The sequence below is a fragment of the Anabrus simplex genome, chromosome 1 (assembly GCF_040414725.1).
Source record: "Anabrus simplex isolate iqAnaSimp1 chromosome 1, ASM4041472v1, whole genome shotgun sequence".
Taxonomy (NCBI): domain Eukaryota; kingdom Metazoa; phylum Arthropoda; class Insecta; order Orthoptera; family Tettigoniidae; genus Anabrus; species Anabrus simplex.
The window spans coordinates 991,220,534-991,240,233 of NC_090265.1; the positions used below are offsets into that span (position 1 = coordinate 991,220,534).

Sequence of the window (19,700 nt, forward strand, 5' to 3'; positions counted from 1 at the left end):
GGCTATCGACGCTGGGATTTGAACCCACCATCTCCCGAATGAAAACTCACAGCCACGCGACCCTAACCGCATGGCCAACTCACTCGGTAATAATAATAATAATAATAATAATAATAATAATAATAATAATAATAATAATAATAATAATAATAATAATTTAAAGGTCATTTTAAGAAAATTTTCAGAGAACCATCGCTACTCAATGGCGATGAAGGACCGATAATAGTTCACCGGTATTATAACAGGACATCAATGGAAAGTTGAGGAGGACAGACAAGGATGAATAATGGAGATACTGTGTCACCAAGCAGCTGTCTTGATCTGCCTACGCTAGAACTCCTTTAGTCTGCGAACTGCAATATATTATTAAATTAACTCTCCACATTCCACGTACTAACGACTAATTATATCTTAACTAACCAGGAGCATTTGAGTTTATCTTGCGATTATAATTATATTATTATTATTATTATTATTATTATTATTATTATTATTATTATTATTATTATTACTGTATTTTCACAAAAATATCGTAATTTACACTGACCATTTTGAAGAGCTGTATTTAAATGGTACTCAAAAGACAAAGACAAAGACAAAGTCACCTCCGTACAGGCCATGAAGGCCCTTGGAGGAGTGGAAGGTAAAGGCTTCCACCATTGTTAACCGCGGCACGTGATGGGGTATAGTGGTTAGCTCTACGCCCGGCCGCCTTTGCCCCCAGGAATTAACCTGGCACTTTTGGTGAAGGCTGAGTGAACCTCAGGGCCATATGCACCTCCGATTTAAATGGTACTCATATCTTGTTAATAAGGAAGAAATTCAAAGAATAATATTTTGCAAAATTATACAAGTATGTCAAGTCGTTCCCAATCCACAGCATGCCACTGAACGTCTACGTCAGTTAATGAAGCATAAACGCAGACCTACAGCAGCTGACATGAAATATCTTGAAAGTTACAAGGAAGACTGCAAGAGACTATGTTAGAAATATTCGTACTATGATAAGAGGACAATATTCCAATTGGTGCCTCTTGTAACGTCAGTTGAAAGGAAAATTCTTGACTAGTATGGTCATGCCATCAGAGTGGATGCGAATAGGAAGCATGAAGCTGTCATGGAATAAAGATGTGAAGTAGAGCCACGCACGGCTGGAATGGGAACAGCATATACTGGCGTACTCAGAGGTAAGCAACCAGGAAGTGAAGATGGTAGAGGATTGGACTCGACATTTGACTTATTTTCTATTACTTGTACTGGAGCATACGGCATCCATGAAACACCTCCACAGAATGCAATTGTCGATCACTCTCTTCTTTTCGACATTCTTGCATTCATCCTCACCGTCCTCTTCCAGGTCTTCCTTGGACATTCACGCCTGCAGATTACAATCTCGTGCTGATTTCCCGATACATCCGGTGGGCTTTCTTTAAGTGTACCCTATCCATTGATATTTCCTCTCCTATATTTAGACTTCGATTGGCTGTTGTTCTGTTGCTTGTTCTGTTCGTTAGATTGGTTTGTAACACCCAGTTGGTATTTGGTTTCCATAGGGTACAACAAGGTATGAAGGGAACGTAGAAGAACAACAACTACTCCCATAGCACTGTTACACCGACAATTTACAGTGGAGTCCCGCTATTGGAACTAATTGGTTTTAATAGCCTGTTCGGGATGGAAAATTTTCGGATTATTAGTAATTGCTCCCGAAAGACAGTATTGTACCGAAAATACAAAGACTGTCGTGTAATACATTGAGCAGTACGCTGGCGTTATGCTGACAAATGTTGCTGTTCATGAGACGCTTGCGTAACATTGTCCCATCAACCAGGTTCAGGTCATTACGCCAAATAGGAATAACTGGAGAAAAACAACTTGTGGCTGATGTTTGTGGACCGTTGTTGAATACGTCCATAGTTTGGAACCGTACATGGACCGGTGAGTGTTACAAAAGCATGATTTTCAAATCGAAGTCATTTCCAGACAATACCCCCATGCGAAACTAGTGCCCAGTGCCTCATTTTAAAGAGGAGGAACCAACAAGAGTCTGACGTCGGTATGACGTCAATAGGCGATGCAATAGTGCTGCCATCTTGACGTAGCACGTCATTTGAGGTGCCACTTGGTTCGTCTCAGTAGGTTCTACAATTAAGCGGCCAAAAAGAATCAAATAGTGAAATTCTGAGAAAACTGTGGTGCGAGTAATTTCTTTCTTTCCTAAAGTGTCACACATATGAATAATACATGGCTTCAAATTTATTGAAAACGCATTCAAGAAAATAGAGAATTCCAAAATGACTAATGTTGAGCGTCAAAAGGGTCATGGAGCGTCTCCAAATTAAGGTGACGATTCTGTGGTGCTAGAGCTCCCCACCCCCACCCCCACCCCTACCCCCACCCCCGAGCACATCTTTTCCCTCAGTGGTGGAAAATTGTTTGGAACTCATGGTCTCAAAGACGTATTTGAATTAATAAGTGTATCATTTATTTCAACAGTACCTATCACGTGGTTCGTATTTCACGTCAAAGCTTGCGGCTGTGATCCTGACAGAGCCCCGTTCGATTTTTTCATTAATAGGCCTAACTGAGTAACCAACCACTACGGAACACAATTAAATCTGTTGTTTTGTATACCAGTATTTGTCTTCGGATTTCTACCTTAAAATACAATTGTAAACAAGGTGCTCTGCTCCTTCATACAAAAATAATTTTCGTTCTGAAATGCACTTCTTGAAATTTGATTACTTTCTTTGCTAGTGGTTTAACTTCGTAATAACTCAGATTGGTTTTTCGCGACTATGGGATTAGACAGGGCAAAGAATAGGAAGGAAACGTCCGTGGCCTTAATTAAGGCATAGCCCCGGCATTTGTTGGCATGAGCATGGAAAAACCATGCCAAATCATCTCATGGCTGCCGAAGGTGGGGTTCAAATCCATCTTGTTCCGAATGCAAGCTTCCAGCTCGTACCACGCGCCTAACTCGCTCGGTTTAGTGTTTTAAAATGTTCGTTCAGTTGAACTGAGTCCGACTCGTTGGCTAAATAGTCAGTTTACTGCCCTTCGGTTCAGAGGGTCCCGGGTTTAATTCCCGGCCGGGTCGGGGATTTTAATCGCTTTTGATTAATTCTTCTTGCTCGGGGACTGGGTGTTTTTCTGTCCCAACATTCTCCTCTTCACATTCGAACAACGCACCATACTACCAACCACCACAGAAACACGCAATAGTGATTACATCCTTTCATATAGGGTTAGCGTCAGGAAGGGCATTCGCCTGTAAAATAGGGTCAAATCCACATGGGCGATGCCGATGACACCCGCGACCCCACATGTGTTGGAAAAGCTGTAGTAGAAGAAGGAGAAGAAGAAGAAGAGTTTAGTTGAATTGAATTTTCACATCTCCGGGGTTCAAGGTAGCAGGACTCTGCAGCGTCTGTCACTCTTTCCTACACCGCGGTGGAGTCGCCGGTACGATAAACAGTATGTGCTACAAGTGTATTTGCCGCTATACAGCAGATTGTCCTTCCTAACGTCAGTAATGAACAATAATGTGAATGGTTTGTCCTGCAGGAGTTATTTTACGAGCTGGTGGATCTACCGACATGAGACTGTTGTATTTAAACACTTTCGGATATCCCTGCGCTAAGCTGGGATCGAACTCACCAACTCAGGCTCAGAAGGCCAGCGCTACACCGCCGGAGGCACTCAACCAGGCTTGACCGTAATGAGCCAAGCCCATAAAATTGAAGTGTCCATCTCGTGACTGACGAGAGAAAAGAGAGTCCTGACACATCCTGCCAATTTCATTCCTTTAGGAAATTCGAAACTCTTCACTCCAGAAAAATTTTAAATAAAATAAATGTTGGTACAAATTAAATATTTTACCGTTTTTAGATTTACTTCGAAATTACAATGTCTACCTGATAGACTCTTTAGATTGATACTTTCATGCAGCATAATTCCCAGCGCTTAGAGTTATTTGTAGCGAATATTATCATTTATTAATAACTAGAAAATGTACTCGTGCTTCGCTACGGTATTCCACATTATATACGGATTTCTACGTAAACTGCTGTACACGCAACGAGTAAGATTATATTAAATTGCGTGTCTCTTAGCGCTATCCGAGAAACTTCACTGGGAGGACCCCATACGTTATTTGCGATGTAAGGTGTGCGTTGGGAAGTTTTGATGAAAATGGCAGGCCACGTTTCCTACCACAATTCACAATTGAGTCGGGAGTTTCTACAATGACAGGCTCATTTGCCTACTGCCATTCACAATGGAGATGTGGAGATTTCATTATAAAGACAGGCCCCTTTTCCTAATGCCAGTCAGAATCGAGTTGGGGAGTTTTGATTATAATCGAGAAATGCAACTCTGTCTAAAGCTAAAAACGAAGTGAATTTATAGCAACAGAAAAATTGACAAAATAAACGAAATTACAGACAGCGGACCCCTACAATTTTATTTATATAGATGAATAAATTTCGTGAGGCCATTTCTAGGCGGGTGCAGCCCCTGTAAGGCAGACCCTCCGATGAGGCTGGGTGGCATCTGCCATGTGTAGGTAACTGCGGGTTATGGTGGTGGAGGAAAGTGTCATGTGTGGTGTGTGACTTGCAGGGATGTTGGGGACAGCAGAAACACCCAGCCCCCCCCCACCCCCGGCCATTGGAATTAACCAATGAAGGTTAAAATCCCCGACCCGGCAGGGAATCGAATCCAGGACCCTCTGAACTGAAGGCCAGTATGCTGACCATTCAGGCAACGAGTCGGACATTTATATAGATGACAATAATAATAATAATAATAATAATAATAATAATAATAATAATAATAATAATAATAAATGGTGTATGGCTTTTAGTGCCGAGATGTGCCCGAGGACTTCGGCTCGCCAGATGCAGGTCTTTTGATTTGACTCCCGCAGGTGACCTGCGCATCGTGATGAAGATGAAATGATGATCAAGACGACACATACACCCAGTCCCCATGCCAGGGGAATTAACCAATTATGGTTAAAATTCCTGACCCTGTCAGGGAATAGAACGCGGGACCCCTGTGACCAAAGGCCAGCACGCTAATCATTTAGCCATGAGCCCGGACATAATAATAATAATAATAATAATAATAATAATAATAATAATAATAATAATAATAATAATAATAATAATAATAATCTTATTGGTTTTAAAACCCACTAACTACTTTTACGGTTTTTGTAGACGCCGAGGTGCCGGGATTTTGTCCCGCAGGAGTTCTTTTACGTGCCGGTAAATTTACCGACACGAGCCTGACTTATTTGAGTACGTTTGATTACCATCAGTGTGCGCGGGTGTCCGTCACTCAATGCAGAGCATGAAACACGCAGAAAAGAGTAATTTTCTCCGTCACTTGAAGAATAAGCGAACTTATGTACCTAACAAAAGTTGTTCAAAATAAAGGGGAGTTTCACATGTAGTATAGGGGTTTGACAGAAAATCAATATTATAAGAGAAAGTTGGAAAAACTGTTCTGGTCGTCCTATAAATCCCCGGTCTATTCAGTGATTTTTGAATCATATGTACATCTAAACCTGCTCCTGGATTAGTATACTCTAAATATTACCCTAAGTGAAATACAGCGGCGTAAGTCACTTTCATTGGTTCAAAGTGGGATAGTAAATTAATTTCCAGGTTATTACCGAAATCGTTCCAGGACTTCTACTTGGCTTCATCAACTACTTGTTTCGCTCTGTTTCCTTCATCTAGCATGTGTATGCATAAGTCTTTCCCGGTTTCACTAAGAGATCAGCGAACAGTACGCATCGTATGAATTTGAAACATTCGTCAGTTTGTTCGTCTGACATTGACCTACCAACACTCACAAGTTGAGTCCGCCAAACACTAGCGTCTGTGTGTGTATCATTCAGTGATATATGTCGACGTTTGTGCCTGAAAGTGAACATTTGCGGCACGTATTGCTTTTATTATTTAATCAAAAGGAAAAGGCTGTGGGAAGTCATCATTTGCTGGTAGAAACACAGGGTGAACACGCTCCATCGAACAGAACATGTGAAACATGGTTTCGACAATTTAAACATGGTGAAAGACAGTGCGCGCTCTGATAGACCACAACAGTGCGAAGACTTTATCAACTCTTGAAGCCCGGCGAAACCGTTAATGCACAACACTGTCGCCAACATATGATTAATTTAAATCAGGCATCGATCGAAAGACGATCGGAATGGTCCAGAAGATTTTGTGATTGTTACGCGACACTGCGCCGTTGACAAAGCAAAACCAGTGAAAGACACCTCTAAATCGCTTGGACGGGACATCCTTCCGCACCCGCCGTTCTGCCCCGACCTGGCGCCATCTGACTGTCACCTCTTCGCATCAATGGGGCAGGCGCTCGCAGAGCAGTACTTCAGCAATTTCGAGGAAGTTGGGAAATGGCTCGACGAATGGTTTGCCGCAAAAGACAAGTAGTGTTTTTCTGGCATGGTATTCATAACTTACCTGAAAGATGGGCGAAGTGTGTAGAAGACGATGGCCAATATTTTGAATAAACAAAAAATTATTTTCCCTTGAAAATTACGTGTTTCCTTTGCCATAAAAAGCGGTAAAAACTTATGCATGTACCTGGTATGTACAATTTCGTGTCTGCCTCAGCCCTTGTTTGGAGACATTTCTGATACGCCTTCTTTTTACGTTTACAAGCTGCTGTCACTTCATCATTCCATCAAAATGTTCAACTTTTCCGCATCTTTACACACAGATGTTCCTAGGCATTCCCTTGCTGTTTCTATTACAGTATTCCCGTATGCCACCCATTCTCTTTCTATGTCCTGAACCTGCTTACTGTCCACTGTTTGGAACTTTCCACTAATCATAACCATGTACTACTGTCTAATATCCTCGTCCTTGAAATTTTTTGCCCTTATTCGTCTGCAGACAGATTTCACTTTCTCTATCCTAGCCCTAGAGATACTTAGTTCACTACAGATGAGACTGTGGTCTGTATCATCGAAAAATCCCAGGAAAACCCGCACATTCCTAACAGATTTCCTGAATTTAAAGTGTGTTAAGATGCAGGCTATTATGAATCTGGTGCCCATACTTTCTCATATGAAACGGTGAATAGGTTTATGCTTGAAGAATGTATTCGTAACTGCTAATCCCATACTAGCACAGAAATCCTATTAGCTTCCGTATATTTCCCATATATATCCATCACCTTCCCATATCCTTCAGTTGTTTTTCCAACTCTCGCATTGAAATCGCCCATTAGCACTATCTTCCCCTTGCTGTTGATGCTGACTGCGAAGTCACTTAATGCTACATGTCAACTTTCTCCTTTTCTGTACCCTGACATGGTAAATACACCGAGACAGTCGTCGTCCTAATTCCTCCAACAGCTGAATGTACCCACACCATTCGCGCATTTACGGGCCTGACAGAAACTATGTGCCCTCCCTTTTTAACACCTGTCAAGAAGACTATGTAATCTCCTACCTCCTCCTTCTTACCTCCCCCTCCCCGAATATCATTTAGGCCTAAACCTAACATATCCAGATGCTTCCTGTTTGCTAACTCAGCCAGTCTTTCTTTCTTTCTTTCTTTCTTTCTTTCTTTCTTTCTTTCTTTCTTTCTTTCTTTCCTTCTTTCTTTCTTTCTTCCCACAGGTCCGAGGCTTACTTGAAACGTTCTTAATTTGCTCAGTGAAAAATCCTTTGAAGCAGGATGCTACCCTACTTACACATAGTCCAAATGAGGATCTCTCCTCTAACGGGGTGGAGAGCACTGGTGGATTGTATAGTCCTAGCCACCTAAGCATCAGGAGGGCCGTGACTCAGAATATGCCCGAGATGGCCACTCCCATTCCACAACAACTGGTATCCCGACTCTCAGAACCACTTACTAGGACACTCAGACGTTGCCCATGGTTCACGAACTAGGGCGTGACTACAGTAACCCACACCGTAAACCATAACAAGAAAATGCTCAGACAGAACTATTACTAGAATTTGAACTATCCAGATACCAGTGAACAACTGGATAAGGTGGCTCTCTTTAAAGTACCGACGATGATTCTTTCAAGCTATGAAAAGAATATTAAATATGGCGTAGGAGACTCTTATTACTTCGACTGAGGAGTAGAACAAAAGTTGTATTGAGCATGAATTTGGCGTAAAACACTCCCACAGTTGGTCAAACTCCCACCATTTTCACCATCATCTGTCATTAAAAAACTAAAGAGGCGTACTAGAGAAAGCAAGAGTGAGGTTGTCCCGCGTTGCTCTCCTCACCAAGCCGCAATATGCTATTACATTTTTTTTTAAAGAATGGGCAGCATACTAAAGTAGCTCTTGTTTCAGTCACTTTGTCGAAGATTGAGCGACTTGGCTACGCGTACGTGATTGGGAGCTTTGTAAGCTTGTATTCAGGAGGCAGTAGGTTCAAACCCCCTCCATTGGCAGCCCGTCCTATGAGTAGTTCTATACTCATTCTACAGATATAATATTAGAATGCATTTCTGTTGTATGAGGTTTAGCCTTGAAATTACGGTTGTCAGCAAAGGATTAAATGTTCTTGTATGTACAAAGAATCAATAAATAATAATTATGTTATTTGTTTTACGTCCCACTAACTACTTTTTGAGGTCTTCGGAGACTCCGAGGTGCCGGAATTTAGTCCCGCAGGAGTTCTTTTACGTGCCAATAAATCTACCGACACGGGGCTGTCGTATTTGAGCACCTTCAAATACCACCGGACTGAGCCAGGATCGAACCTGCCCAGTTGGGGTTAGAGGGCCAGCGCCTTAATCGTCTGAGCCACTCAGCCCGGCATACAAAGAATCAAATGATTGTGTTAAACAATGGGAAGTCGCTAATTATTGGCATTTCCAATAGTAACTCAAGAGTTACGGACAAAATAAGCAGATATCCCATCAGGCGTCGCCAATGAACAAAGCGACTGAATAATGCAGCTCCGAATCATTGTCATAACTTAGAAAATAAATCTCTATGTCAGTGCTAATGCTATTTTAGAAACTTTAGTAACGATGCATCGTCGCAAAATCATTGAAGATGTATTTATTTACTAGCTGATGTACCCGTGCTTCGCTGCGGGATTCTCAGAAAGACTGTCTTTGTGGTTTTCCTAACTGGAGGCCATTACAAAAACGTCAGTAGGAATATAGCGATTAAAAGCAATGTTATCATATAAAATACTCGATCAAATGAAAAACCGCACATTTTCTCACTTTTAACGAACAGTACTACGGTGCCGATCTAACAGTCCAAATTTCCAGTGTTAGAATGAACAGACCGCAGCCAGCCGTGAACAGTCTTCTGCCATTATTCCGTTAAGTATGCACACTGCTCATTCCAATCAGTGCCTCAGAGTAGGCATTGCATAACTCGAATGTTATGATGAACCAGTTTGTTACGTACCATTAGTAGAAAATTACTGATCCAGAGGAATGCCATGCCAAAGAAGAAAGTTCTCTAACTCCCCAGCTACTTCCCCCCAATATTCATACAGGCTGTTATACTCGGTACGACCGGGCAAGTTGGCCGTGCGGTTAGGGGCGCGCAGCTGTGAGCTTGCATCCGGGAGGTAGTGGGTTTGAACCCCACTGTCGACAGCCCTGAAGATGGTTTTTCCGTGTCTACCATTTTCACACCAGGCAAATGCTGGGCTGTGCCGTAATTAAGGCCAGGGCCGCTTCCTTCCCACTCCTAGCCCTTTCCTATCCTACCTTCACCATAAGACGTATCTGTGCCGGTGGGACGTAAAGCAAATTTAAAATTAAAAAACTTGGTATACAGCAGTAATCCCCTCTATCGGAGATGAGTGACAACAGAGACACAAAGCACAACACAACAAACAATGGTCAATGTAATGTTATTGTTGATCAATGTTATGAGCTTTCTGTATTGTAGGCCTTCACATTGTTTTCTTTCGACTCTGTGATATTAGAGCGTCTCACACTATTATTTACAGCGTAGACTGTAGCTCCTTATTCTCCGTCTGTACATACCGGTTTTCATTCATTTCTGTTCACTTATTCTCTCATGACTCGGTGCTGATATGGACTTAGAACAAAAATTCAAATTCATGAATATCTCTGTTATCATAGCCGGTACGGTAAAAATGTATAGGACATAAATAATCAGACATGAAATACTATATAACTTTAGTTATATAACTTAAGTTATGTAGTATTTGTCGATAGGACCACTAATAACACAAATATTTGAGAATTAAATGTTAGGCCTTCCCCTAAACTACCATTTCTGTCAGCGTAAATAAGATTATTATGGCCCATATTGTAGTGACTTATTCCTGGACTTTACATACCGATGTTCATTAATATAGGACCACTAATAACAAATATTTGAGAATTAAATTTTAGGCCTTCCCCTAAACTACCATTTCTCTCAGCGTGTATAAAATTATTTATAGCCTATGTTGTAGCGACTTATTCCCGGACTTAACATACCGATATTCATTCAATTCGCTTCAGCCGTTTTCTCGTGATGCGTGTACATACATACATACATACATACATACATACATACATACAGATAGACAGACAGAAATTACGGAAAATTAAATGCATTTCCTTGTTACTATGGACACGACCGATACAGAAATACCATCCTTTTAAAATTCTGAGCATTGTACAGACAAAACTCTTATTTTTTATTTATTTATTTATTTATTTATTTATTTATTTATTTATTTATTTTTATTCTTTCCAATGTTACATGATTGTCTTGAACGATTGCCTGGTATTGACTCGTTATTGTCTGGTACAGTTACATCACAGTCCGTACCTTAATAAACAGCTGTCTCTGCCAGGTAATTGATTATATTTGTTGCGGCAGATAAGAGACACAGGTATGTCAGCTGTTCTTTGGTATTACTTCCTACAGATAACTTTATCTGAAGTACTTCGGCTTCAGAGCATACAACGTATGCAAGTCCATAAGATTATTCCTGGAACCTGTTCCCATGCATAAAGGAAGATAAAATATTATGGGAATAAATCATTTACTGAACAAACTGATAAAAACCTAAATCACAGCGTATATACTGTAGTTGGATTAAGGAGATCGGAACTACCCCACGCCCCTTAGTCAATCATGCCCCATATCAAATCACGAACAAACAGTTACAGCTACATGTATGTAATTACAGTTATCATATGCAATTATGTACCGTATATCAGAAGAAGATAGGACGTCTCGCACTTACCACTCTTCCTGTATTGGTGATACTGATTAATTGTGTTTCTAGTTCCTTAAATTAAATTAACCGGTAAAAGTCTACTCTCAGAATACAAGGTTGTCGCCAGGTAGTGAATTAGGCCTAGCCCTAATGCAATGATATTATATTAAAGCACAGCAATCTCCATACAGGACACAAAGCTCCTTGGAGGAGTGGAAGTCCTCTGTCCCTAACCTCGGCACCAAGTGGTTTAGAGTGGTTAGCTCTATGTCCAGCCACCTTTACTCCCAGGAATTAACTTGGTACTCATTTTTTATTACAATAATTGAAATTATTATAATCCCACTTCAATACGGATCACGAAATTTCTAAATATCAAACTCATTTTTGAGTCCAGAGTATCTTCAATTCTTCTACTTCCTGACGGGGAATTAAACCCATATCCTTCCGAGTAAACCGAACACGCCTTTGCCGCCTCGGCCAGGCAGCCTCTATTATGGTAAAAGGAAAAGGAATTATATTAAAGGTACATTCTTCCTATTGCTGTGACAATCGTTCGAAGATCCGTTTTTAATAATAATAATAATAATAATAATAATAATAATAATAATAATAATAATAATAATAATAATAATAATAATAATGGTCAGCCTCTGTGGTGTAGTGGTTAGTGTGATTAGCTGCCACCCCTGGAGGCCCGGGTTCGATTCCCGGCTCCGCCACGAAATTTGAAAAGTGGTACGAGGGCTGGAACGGGGTCCACTCAGCCTCGGGAGGTCAACTGAGTAGAGGTGGGTTCGATTCCCACCTCAGCCATCCTGGAAGTGGTTTTCCGTGGTTTCCCACTTCTCCTCCAGGCAAATGCCGGGATGGTACCTAACTTAAGGCCACGGCCGCTTCCTTCCCTCTTCTTTGTCTCTCCCTTCCAATCTTTCCATCCCCCACCAAGGCCCCTGTTCAGTATAGCAGGTGAGGCCGCCTGGGCGAGGTACTGATCATTCTCCCCGGTTGTATCCCCCGATCCGATGTCTGAAGCTCCAGGACACTGCCCTTGAGGCGGTAGAGGTGGGATCCCTCGCTAAGTCCGAGGGAAAAGCCAACCCTGGACAATAAACAGATTAAGAAAGAAATAATAATAATAATAATAATAATAATAATAATAATAATAATAATGTGAAAGAAATGGGCTTGAACAATAAAACAAGAGCGAACATTCAACAGACTCTGATGGATACCACATCCAAAATGAAATTTAGAGGAAAACTTTCTGACGCCTTTGAAATCAGGACTTGGAGTTACACAGGTTCAAACTCATACATGTCTACACCGTAGCCCCGTTTCATAATACGGGGTCGGGGATAAGGTAAGATGAAATTACATGGCACGTTTTTACGGCCGGATATCCTTCCTTTCGCCAACTTCAGTTCAGAAGCTAATGAAGATGAAATGAATGATGGTAAATGAAACTGAATAAGGACGGCGATTGGGGGAGAGTGAAGGACGGGGGAGGGGGGCGCCTGTGGCCTGTGAATATGAACTGTCTCTGTACCAGTAGGGATTGCCTGGCCGAGGCGGTAAAGGCGTGCTCGGTTCGACCGGAAAGACGTGGGTTCGAATCCCCGTCAGGAAGTCGTAAAAATTTTAGAAACGAGATTTCCACTTCCGGAGGTGCACATGGCCCTGAGGTTCACTCAGCCTACACCAAGAATGAGTACCAGGTTAATTCCCGGGGGCAAAGGCGGCCGGGCGTAGAGCTAAGGGCCAAGGGCCTTCATGGCCTGTACGGAGATGACTTTGCTTTGCTTTGCTTTGCTTTGCTTTGCCTGAATACAAAAATGAGAAACCACAGAAAAATTGTTCTCAGGACAGCCGACGGTGAGTATCTGCGTCTGGTTAATTCCTCTGACTCGGGGACTGGGTATTTGTGTTCATCTTAACATACACCGTTTCATTTACACACAACACACCACTCTACTAAACATGACAGAAAAGAGCAAATTTAAATAAATCCCTCCACATAGTGTTGGCGTAAGATATCCAGCTGTTTTATTATTATTATTATTATTATTATTATTATTATTATTATTATTATTATTATTATTATTGGCTAAATTCGATGATCGAAATTTTAACTTTTGTCAACATTTCGTTTTGTATTCTTGGAACAAGAACATATTCCTAAGATACCTACTCTGTATTGGCCATACGTTAAATAAATAAAATAAAATAATAGCGTTAAAAATACGTATTCTGTTTATGACACATTTTTTTATACACCACTCTGTTGTACGGATTGTCACAAGAAGGGACTTTAATTTAGGTGCTATAGTTTAACAGAGCCATTGTTCTCATTTTTTGGTTTAGATATTTTTTTCTTTCCCCCCCCCCCCCCCCCCCCTATACCAGTAACTTTGCATATCTTTGATCGTCAGCATTGTAATTGAGGCTAATATATAGACGTATAGCAAACATTTAGCCTATTAATGTTCATAAGGTTTGCCCTTGAATAAGGAAAAGCTGATAACTTCTCTGACGGAAAAGTTATGATGTGTATTGTACGTGTTGTGTTTCAGAATGAGCCATTATCCCACACAGAAGGACAATCCTCCCCCATACGGAATGAATCTTCCACCTCCAGGACATCCTCAAGCGGTGCTTCAACAACCAGTTGCCGGTAAGTGCGTATCATGTAGTGAGAAAGGCTGCTCAGACTTTCTTCAGAGGAACTTTACACTTAGCATTTGTTTTCATTCATTTTGAGGGGTATTACAGCCTCACGTACTCGTGTTACTGTTTAGTCTGTAGTAATACTTATTTTCAACTCCCGTCTACATATATCCCTCCACACAGTGCTGGCGTAAGATATCCGACCATATTATTATTATTATTATTATTATTATTATTATTATTATTATTATTATTATTATTGTTACGGACTTTTCCGTGGTAGGTAGAGGTGAAAGAAGGTGCGGGTGTGAATGGGTTTCAAGCTACGAAATTATAGTGCAATGTAAAATTAATTTAAAAGTTAACAAGGTTATATTTTCTTTTCGAAAACAAAGAAATAACAAGCATGGCAGGTACAAAGTAGCAATTCAAAAGGGGTTAGTTACAATATTTACAGAATTTGGGCTTCGCGCCCTGACTTCACAATGCTTGGGCAATCAGCTCAGTTTTACCTCAAACACAAGTTTTAACAGAGGGGGAGAAAACCCCATTCATACCTAGGAGCCCTTGCTCCAAATTACACTGGAAAACCTCCATGAGGCATACAACCCAGAATTTTCAAAAGAGCCACTCGCTCTCAAAATTTAAGCCTCTCCCAGGCCACACCAAACTCCACCTTCAAGTTGTCCTCAACGGACATAAACACAGGGGTAAAATACCCAATCTACTGAGGTCTATTAAAAGAAAAGCAGGTTAATTAAATGACCTCTAAAATAACAATTTGAGAGGAGGCGAACTTGCACTCCTAATACACTTTGATTAAGACCTACTTGGCACTAGGCCGTTAATACAAGGGCTAATCCCATGCTAAAGAGGTGACTTAAGAAAAGAACAATTTGTTTTACATTAACGAAAAATAGGTCGAGAAAATAAGTTCACCTCAAGACAATGTGAGTGGGAGCTCGAGAGGGTTAGCACTCTCTATCCCAATATGTCGTTTTACAAGAGAATAGATGAAAAGGGAAGTTACATTTTAGGAAAAGGTTACATGGTTGAACGCTTAGAACCCGCCCCGAAAGTTAAACTGCTGAGCTAGCAAAGAAAGAAGTTATTAATCGGCCATTACCTTGTGTTGAACGGCTGGAGAAGAAAGAGGCGCTTCCCGCCCCCTGCTATGTACTTAACACACTGAAAGATGGAACAGAAGTGGCCGAGAGACCCAAAAATCAGCAGTTTAAATACTCTCGCGGAAGTTTCTAGGCGTTAGGGGAAAGAAAACACCCTCCCACAAACTCTTTATTGGATAGGACCCCGCAACAGATTCAAGTTGGGGGAAGATACATCTGATTGGATAGAAATTAATTGAAGAAATTCGGGATTGGATACATTCATAACAAGGGGAAGAAAGGGGTAAATATTGCCAACTTAAACAATGATAGAAAGAAATTTAACAAAGAACAAACTCTTGAAATTAAATTTTCTCCAAAAAAAATAGTTCTTTGACTCCGCACTAGGTTGCACTATTGTAGATCTTCAGTAGTGTCCTCTAGAAGAGAAAGTTCACACTTCTTACTTCAAGCGAAACAAAAACACATCAAAAATGACACAGTTCAAAAACTCAAAATTTTCCACGTGGTGACATCTTCTGAGAAGGTAGAAAATTAATACTGTCAATAAAGTTCGGACTTCCTCCAGCAGAGGAGTTTCAACAGGCGCACATTTTAAATTAGCGGAGTGGAGGTGTACCGCCCGGTACAGACCTCCCCCCCCCCCCCAAAAGTTCCTCCAGGGATGACACATGAAATCAGTTTGAAACAAGGTCCAAGTTATGCTGTGGGTATGAAGATTGATTGCCAAAAAATTTATAAGATTTTCTTAATTTGGGTTGATTTGGTTTCAAAATTTGTTGTTGCAGATGAAGTAAAGTCTTTATATTTGTAGAAGTTGAATTTCTGAAGATAACTTTTTATGCTTGAAAGTGAAGAAAAAAAATTTCAAGGTCCACCAAATATTGCAGTTGAATTCCCAAGTGTAGTCATTACTTATAGTATCTGTTCATGTAGTAGATGGAGATGAAGTGGGATGGCCAGACCGGCCGTTGCTGCTTGCGTCCAAAGAAGGTCGCTCGGACCCCTCAAGTACCCTGAGATACCGCTCGCCCGCACTATGAGGGGAGCAGAGGTGTTGAAGCACGCCGCGCCCGCGGTGAACATATACAGGCTGCGGGCAAGTAGCAGGTCGTGCGCCGCACATCAGCCTTGGCCGGGAGGAGAGCTCCGGCTCGCCGTGCACACGTCGTCCTCGCTGGGGCCGAGGGGGCCCGTCCTCAGCTCCAGTTGCTGCACGGCGCCGCGCGGCTGCGGGGGCACTGAAACATTAAAGCTTGGCGGCAGAATTGTGTTGGACCATCATCTTTTTTGAGGGTACAGGCTTGTGGAGAGGTTGAGGGGCCAGCGGCGTGCAAATATCCATGGCCTAAGTTACGCCACTGTGTGTGTTGGAGCAGGAGACGGGAGCGTGGTAATGGCCGTGGCAAGGACAGGATGGCAGATTAACAATCGGGGAGGTTTACAAGAAATGCTTACATATAAAATAAAATAGAAGGAGCAGAATGCCTTAAAAGTTGAACTCAAAAAAAAAATATAACCTTCATATTCCTTTCAAATTATATGAAGCAAGTTGACACAAAATTTACACTGGTTTCACCTGTGACAGGTGAACCCTAAATATCCTCTCGGTGGCTGGATTGCTTACTAACAAGGTAACCGGCGTAAGAAAATCGAGAATGATGCATGGCCCATGAAATCTGGGGGCAAGCTTGCCCGCGGGAACAAAATTTTTGACCATAACCTGGTCACCTACCTTCAAAGGGGTGGGTCTCCGTCCACGATCATACCTTTCCCTAACCTTTTCATGAGACACTTTAAGATTGGCTTTAGCCTTCTTCCAAAGATCTTTAATGTTATCCGGATCTATTGTCTCGGGTATAATGTCATTCAGAGACCAGAGGTTAGAGAGCGTCGAGTTGGGAACAAACTTGAACATCAAAGAAGCTGGAGTAAACTTGTGAGATTCATGAACCGCCGAATTCAAAGCAAAAGCTATCCAATGCAGGGACGTGTCCCACCTGGAATGATCTTCATGATGATAGGCAATAAGTGCTGACCTGAGATTACGGTTAACCCTTTCAGCCAGAGATTGTTGAGGGTAATAAGCAGAAGTAGTTACATGAGAGATTGATAAGTCAAAACAGAATTTACGAAATAAATTAGATGTAAAAGCCTTAGCATTATCAGATACAATATATTGACACGGACCAAAAGAAGCAAAAATAGAATTTAAGCAGGTAATGGTAGACTGAGCGGTAGCCAGCTTAGTCGGAAATAACCAAGAAAATCTGGTAAAACCATCTACGCACACAAAGATGAACTTGTTAGCATTACCCTTTGACTGGGGGAAGGGTCCTACATAATCGATATACAGACGTTCCATGGGGCGCGACGCTTGATGCGAAGACAAAAGGCCTACCTTGGTGGACATGGTGGGTTTACTGAGCAAACAAGATTTACAAGCTTTTACAAGTTCCCGGATTTCACCGTCCATACCTTTCCAGATGAACATTTCACGAATCTTCTCACGAGTTTTAAAGATTCCAAGATGCCCTCCTAATGGGGTCTCATGATAATACTTGAAGATCATAGGTACAAGAACAGCTGGAACGACAACTTTCATCATCCTATCATGCCTCGATGGGCAACATAGAACACCATTCCTCAGAACATAAGGGACAACATGTTCCCCAGAAGAAAGGGTTTCCATTATCGGAGCCAGCGTCGGATCTTCACGTTGGTATTTCTCAATATCCCTAAAAAGCATGGGAGCATCTGTTAAGATGGCATTAACACCAGATAGTATGGACTCGGGAGGTGATGAACTGTCGACCGGTTCGTGGGTCTCGACGTCGTTATGAAACATACGGCTGAGTCCATCAGCAACAACATTTTCGGTACCTCTGATATGTCTAACATCAAACTGGAAGGCGGAAATACGAATAGCCCAGCGGGCTATACGACCAGTACGACGCGGCCTACCTAAGACCCAGCTTAATGCTTGATTATCTGTCTCCAGGTCGAATTTGACGTGTTCCAGATAGAGACGGAACTTTTCTAAGGCGAATAAGACTGCCAAACCTTCGAGCTCATAGATGGAATACTTGGCTTCTTGAGCCGACAAGGTCCTAGAGGCATAGGCGATAGGTCGCCTCCCTAGTTCAGTCTCTTGAAGAAGGACTGCAGCTACTGCTGACGACGACGCGTCGGTTTGGACGATGAATTTCTTCGAGAAATCAGGCATAGCAAGTACAGGGGCATTACAAAGTGCTAATTTAAGGTCTTCAAAAGCGGCTTGTTGAGAAGGTCCCCACTCGAATTTGATGCCTTTCCTACGAAGAAGGTTTAAGGGCGCCGCTCTATTAGCAAAGTTAGGAATGAACTTCCTGAAGAAATTCACCATACCAATGAACCTGGCGATACCTTTAATGTCCTTGGGAGGTTTAAAATCACGGATGGCCTGTGTTCTAGAATGATCGACTGCTACACCATCGGGTGACACAATATGCCCTAGGAATGACATAGAGGGCTTAGCGAAGGCAACCTTGGACAACTTAACAGTTAACCCAGCCTTACGAAGGCGATCGAGAACTTCTCGCAAATGATCTAGATGTTCTTCAAAAGTCTCTGAAAATACGACGACATCATCTAAATAGTGATATAAGTACTCGAATTTGATGTCGGAGAAGACCCTATCTAGTAGCCTAGTGAGCACAGCTGCCCCCGTGGGGAGCCCGAAAGGCACGCGGTTGTATTCATATAAATTCCAGTCCGTGGCAAACGCTGTAAGGTGTTTAGACTCTTCGGCAAGGGGAATTTGATTATAGGCCTGATTCAAGTCCAAGATAGTGAAGAACTTGGCCTTACGAAACCATGAAAAGCAAGAGTGAAGGTCAGGAAGGGGCACAGATTGCAACACCACCTTCCGATTGAGAGCCCTGTAATCAATGACAGGCCTGAAGCCTCCTTGGGGTTTCGGGACTAGAAAAATAGGCGATGAATACGCCGACTTAAAGGGCCTAATAATACCATCCTTCAACATCTGATCGATAATTTCTTTCAGAGCCTTCATTTTAGGTGGAGATAGCCTATAAGGTGGAAAACGGACAGGAATCGAATCCGTGACCTCAATTTTGTATTCAATAAGGTCAGTAACACCAAGAGTATCAGAGAACACCTCGGGAAACGACTGACACAGTTTGCGAATACTATCAGCCTGCTCCTCAGGTAGATGTCTAAGGTCTAACAACATCTCATCCTGGGTAGGCGAAATAGAAGAACATGACACAGAATTACACTTTAATAGTGGTATTTTACAACTAGAAGCAAATTTGAATGTGCACGACCTAGACTGGAGATCGAGCACAAGACCAGTGTGAGAAATAAAGTCAGCTCCCAATATAATGGGGCAAGACAGGTGCTTAGCCACAAACAATTTAATTTTCCAAGTAAACTTAAAAATACGAATTTTGACCAGTACGGAACCTAGAATTTCTAATGGAGATGAATTAGCCGAAACATATTGAATAGAAGATGAGACATAGTCAGGAAGTTTACAAACCGATTTCAATTTAGAATACCATTCAGCCGAAATAATCGAACAAACACTGCCTGAATCTAAGAGAGCTGTTATAGGCTCGTTATTTAACTCAATCTTAAGAAAAGGAACAGGTGCGGGGGTATCCGCCGCAATCCTAAGACACTC

At 41.8% G+C, this 19,700-nt stretch overlaps 1 protein-coding gene across 2 annotated transcripts in view; it reads left to right on the forward strand.

Annotated features, from left to right (window-relative positions):
- The window catches only part of LOC136857863 (lipopolysaccharide-induced tumor necrosis factor-alpha factor homolog), a 118,300-nt gene that overhangs the window by 64,199 nt on the left and 34,401 nt on the right, over window positions 1–19,700 (forward strand). For both annotated transcript variants that reach the window (XM_067136878.2, XM_067136879.2), the window contains exon 2: window positions 13,793–13,893. In XM_067136878.2, coding sequence (XP_066992979.2) covers window positions 13,793–13,893 — 101 coding nt within the window. The remainder of the gene's footprint in view (window positions 1–13,792; window positions 13,894–19,700) is intronic.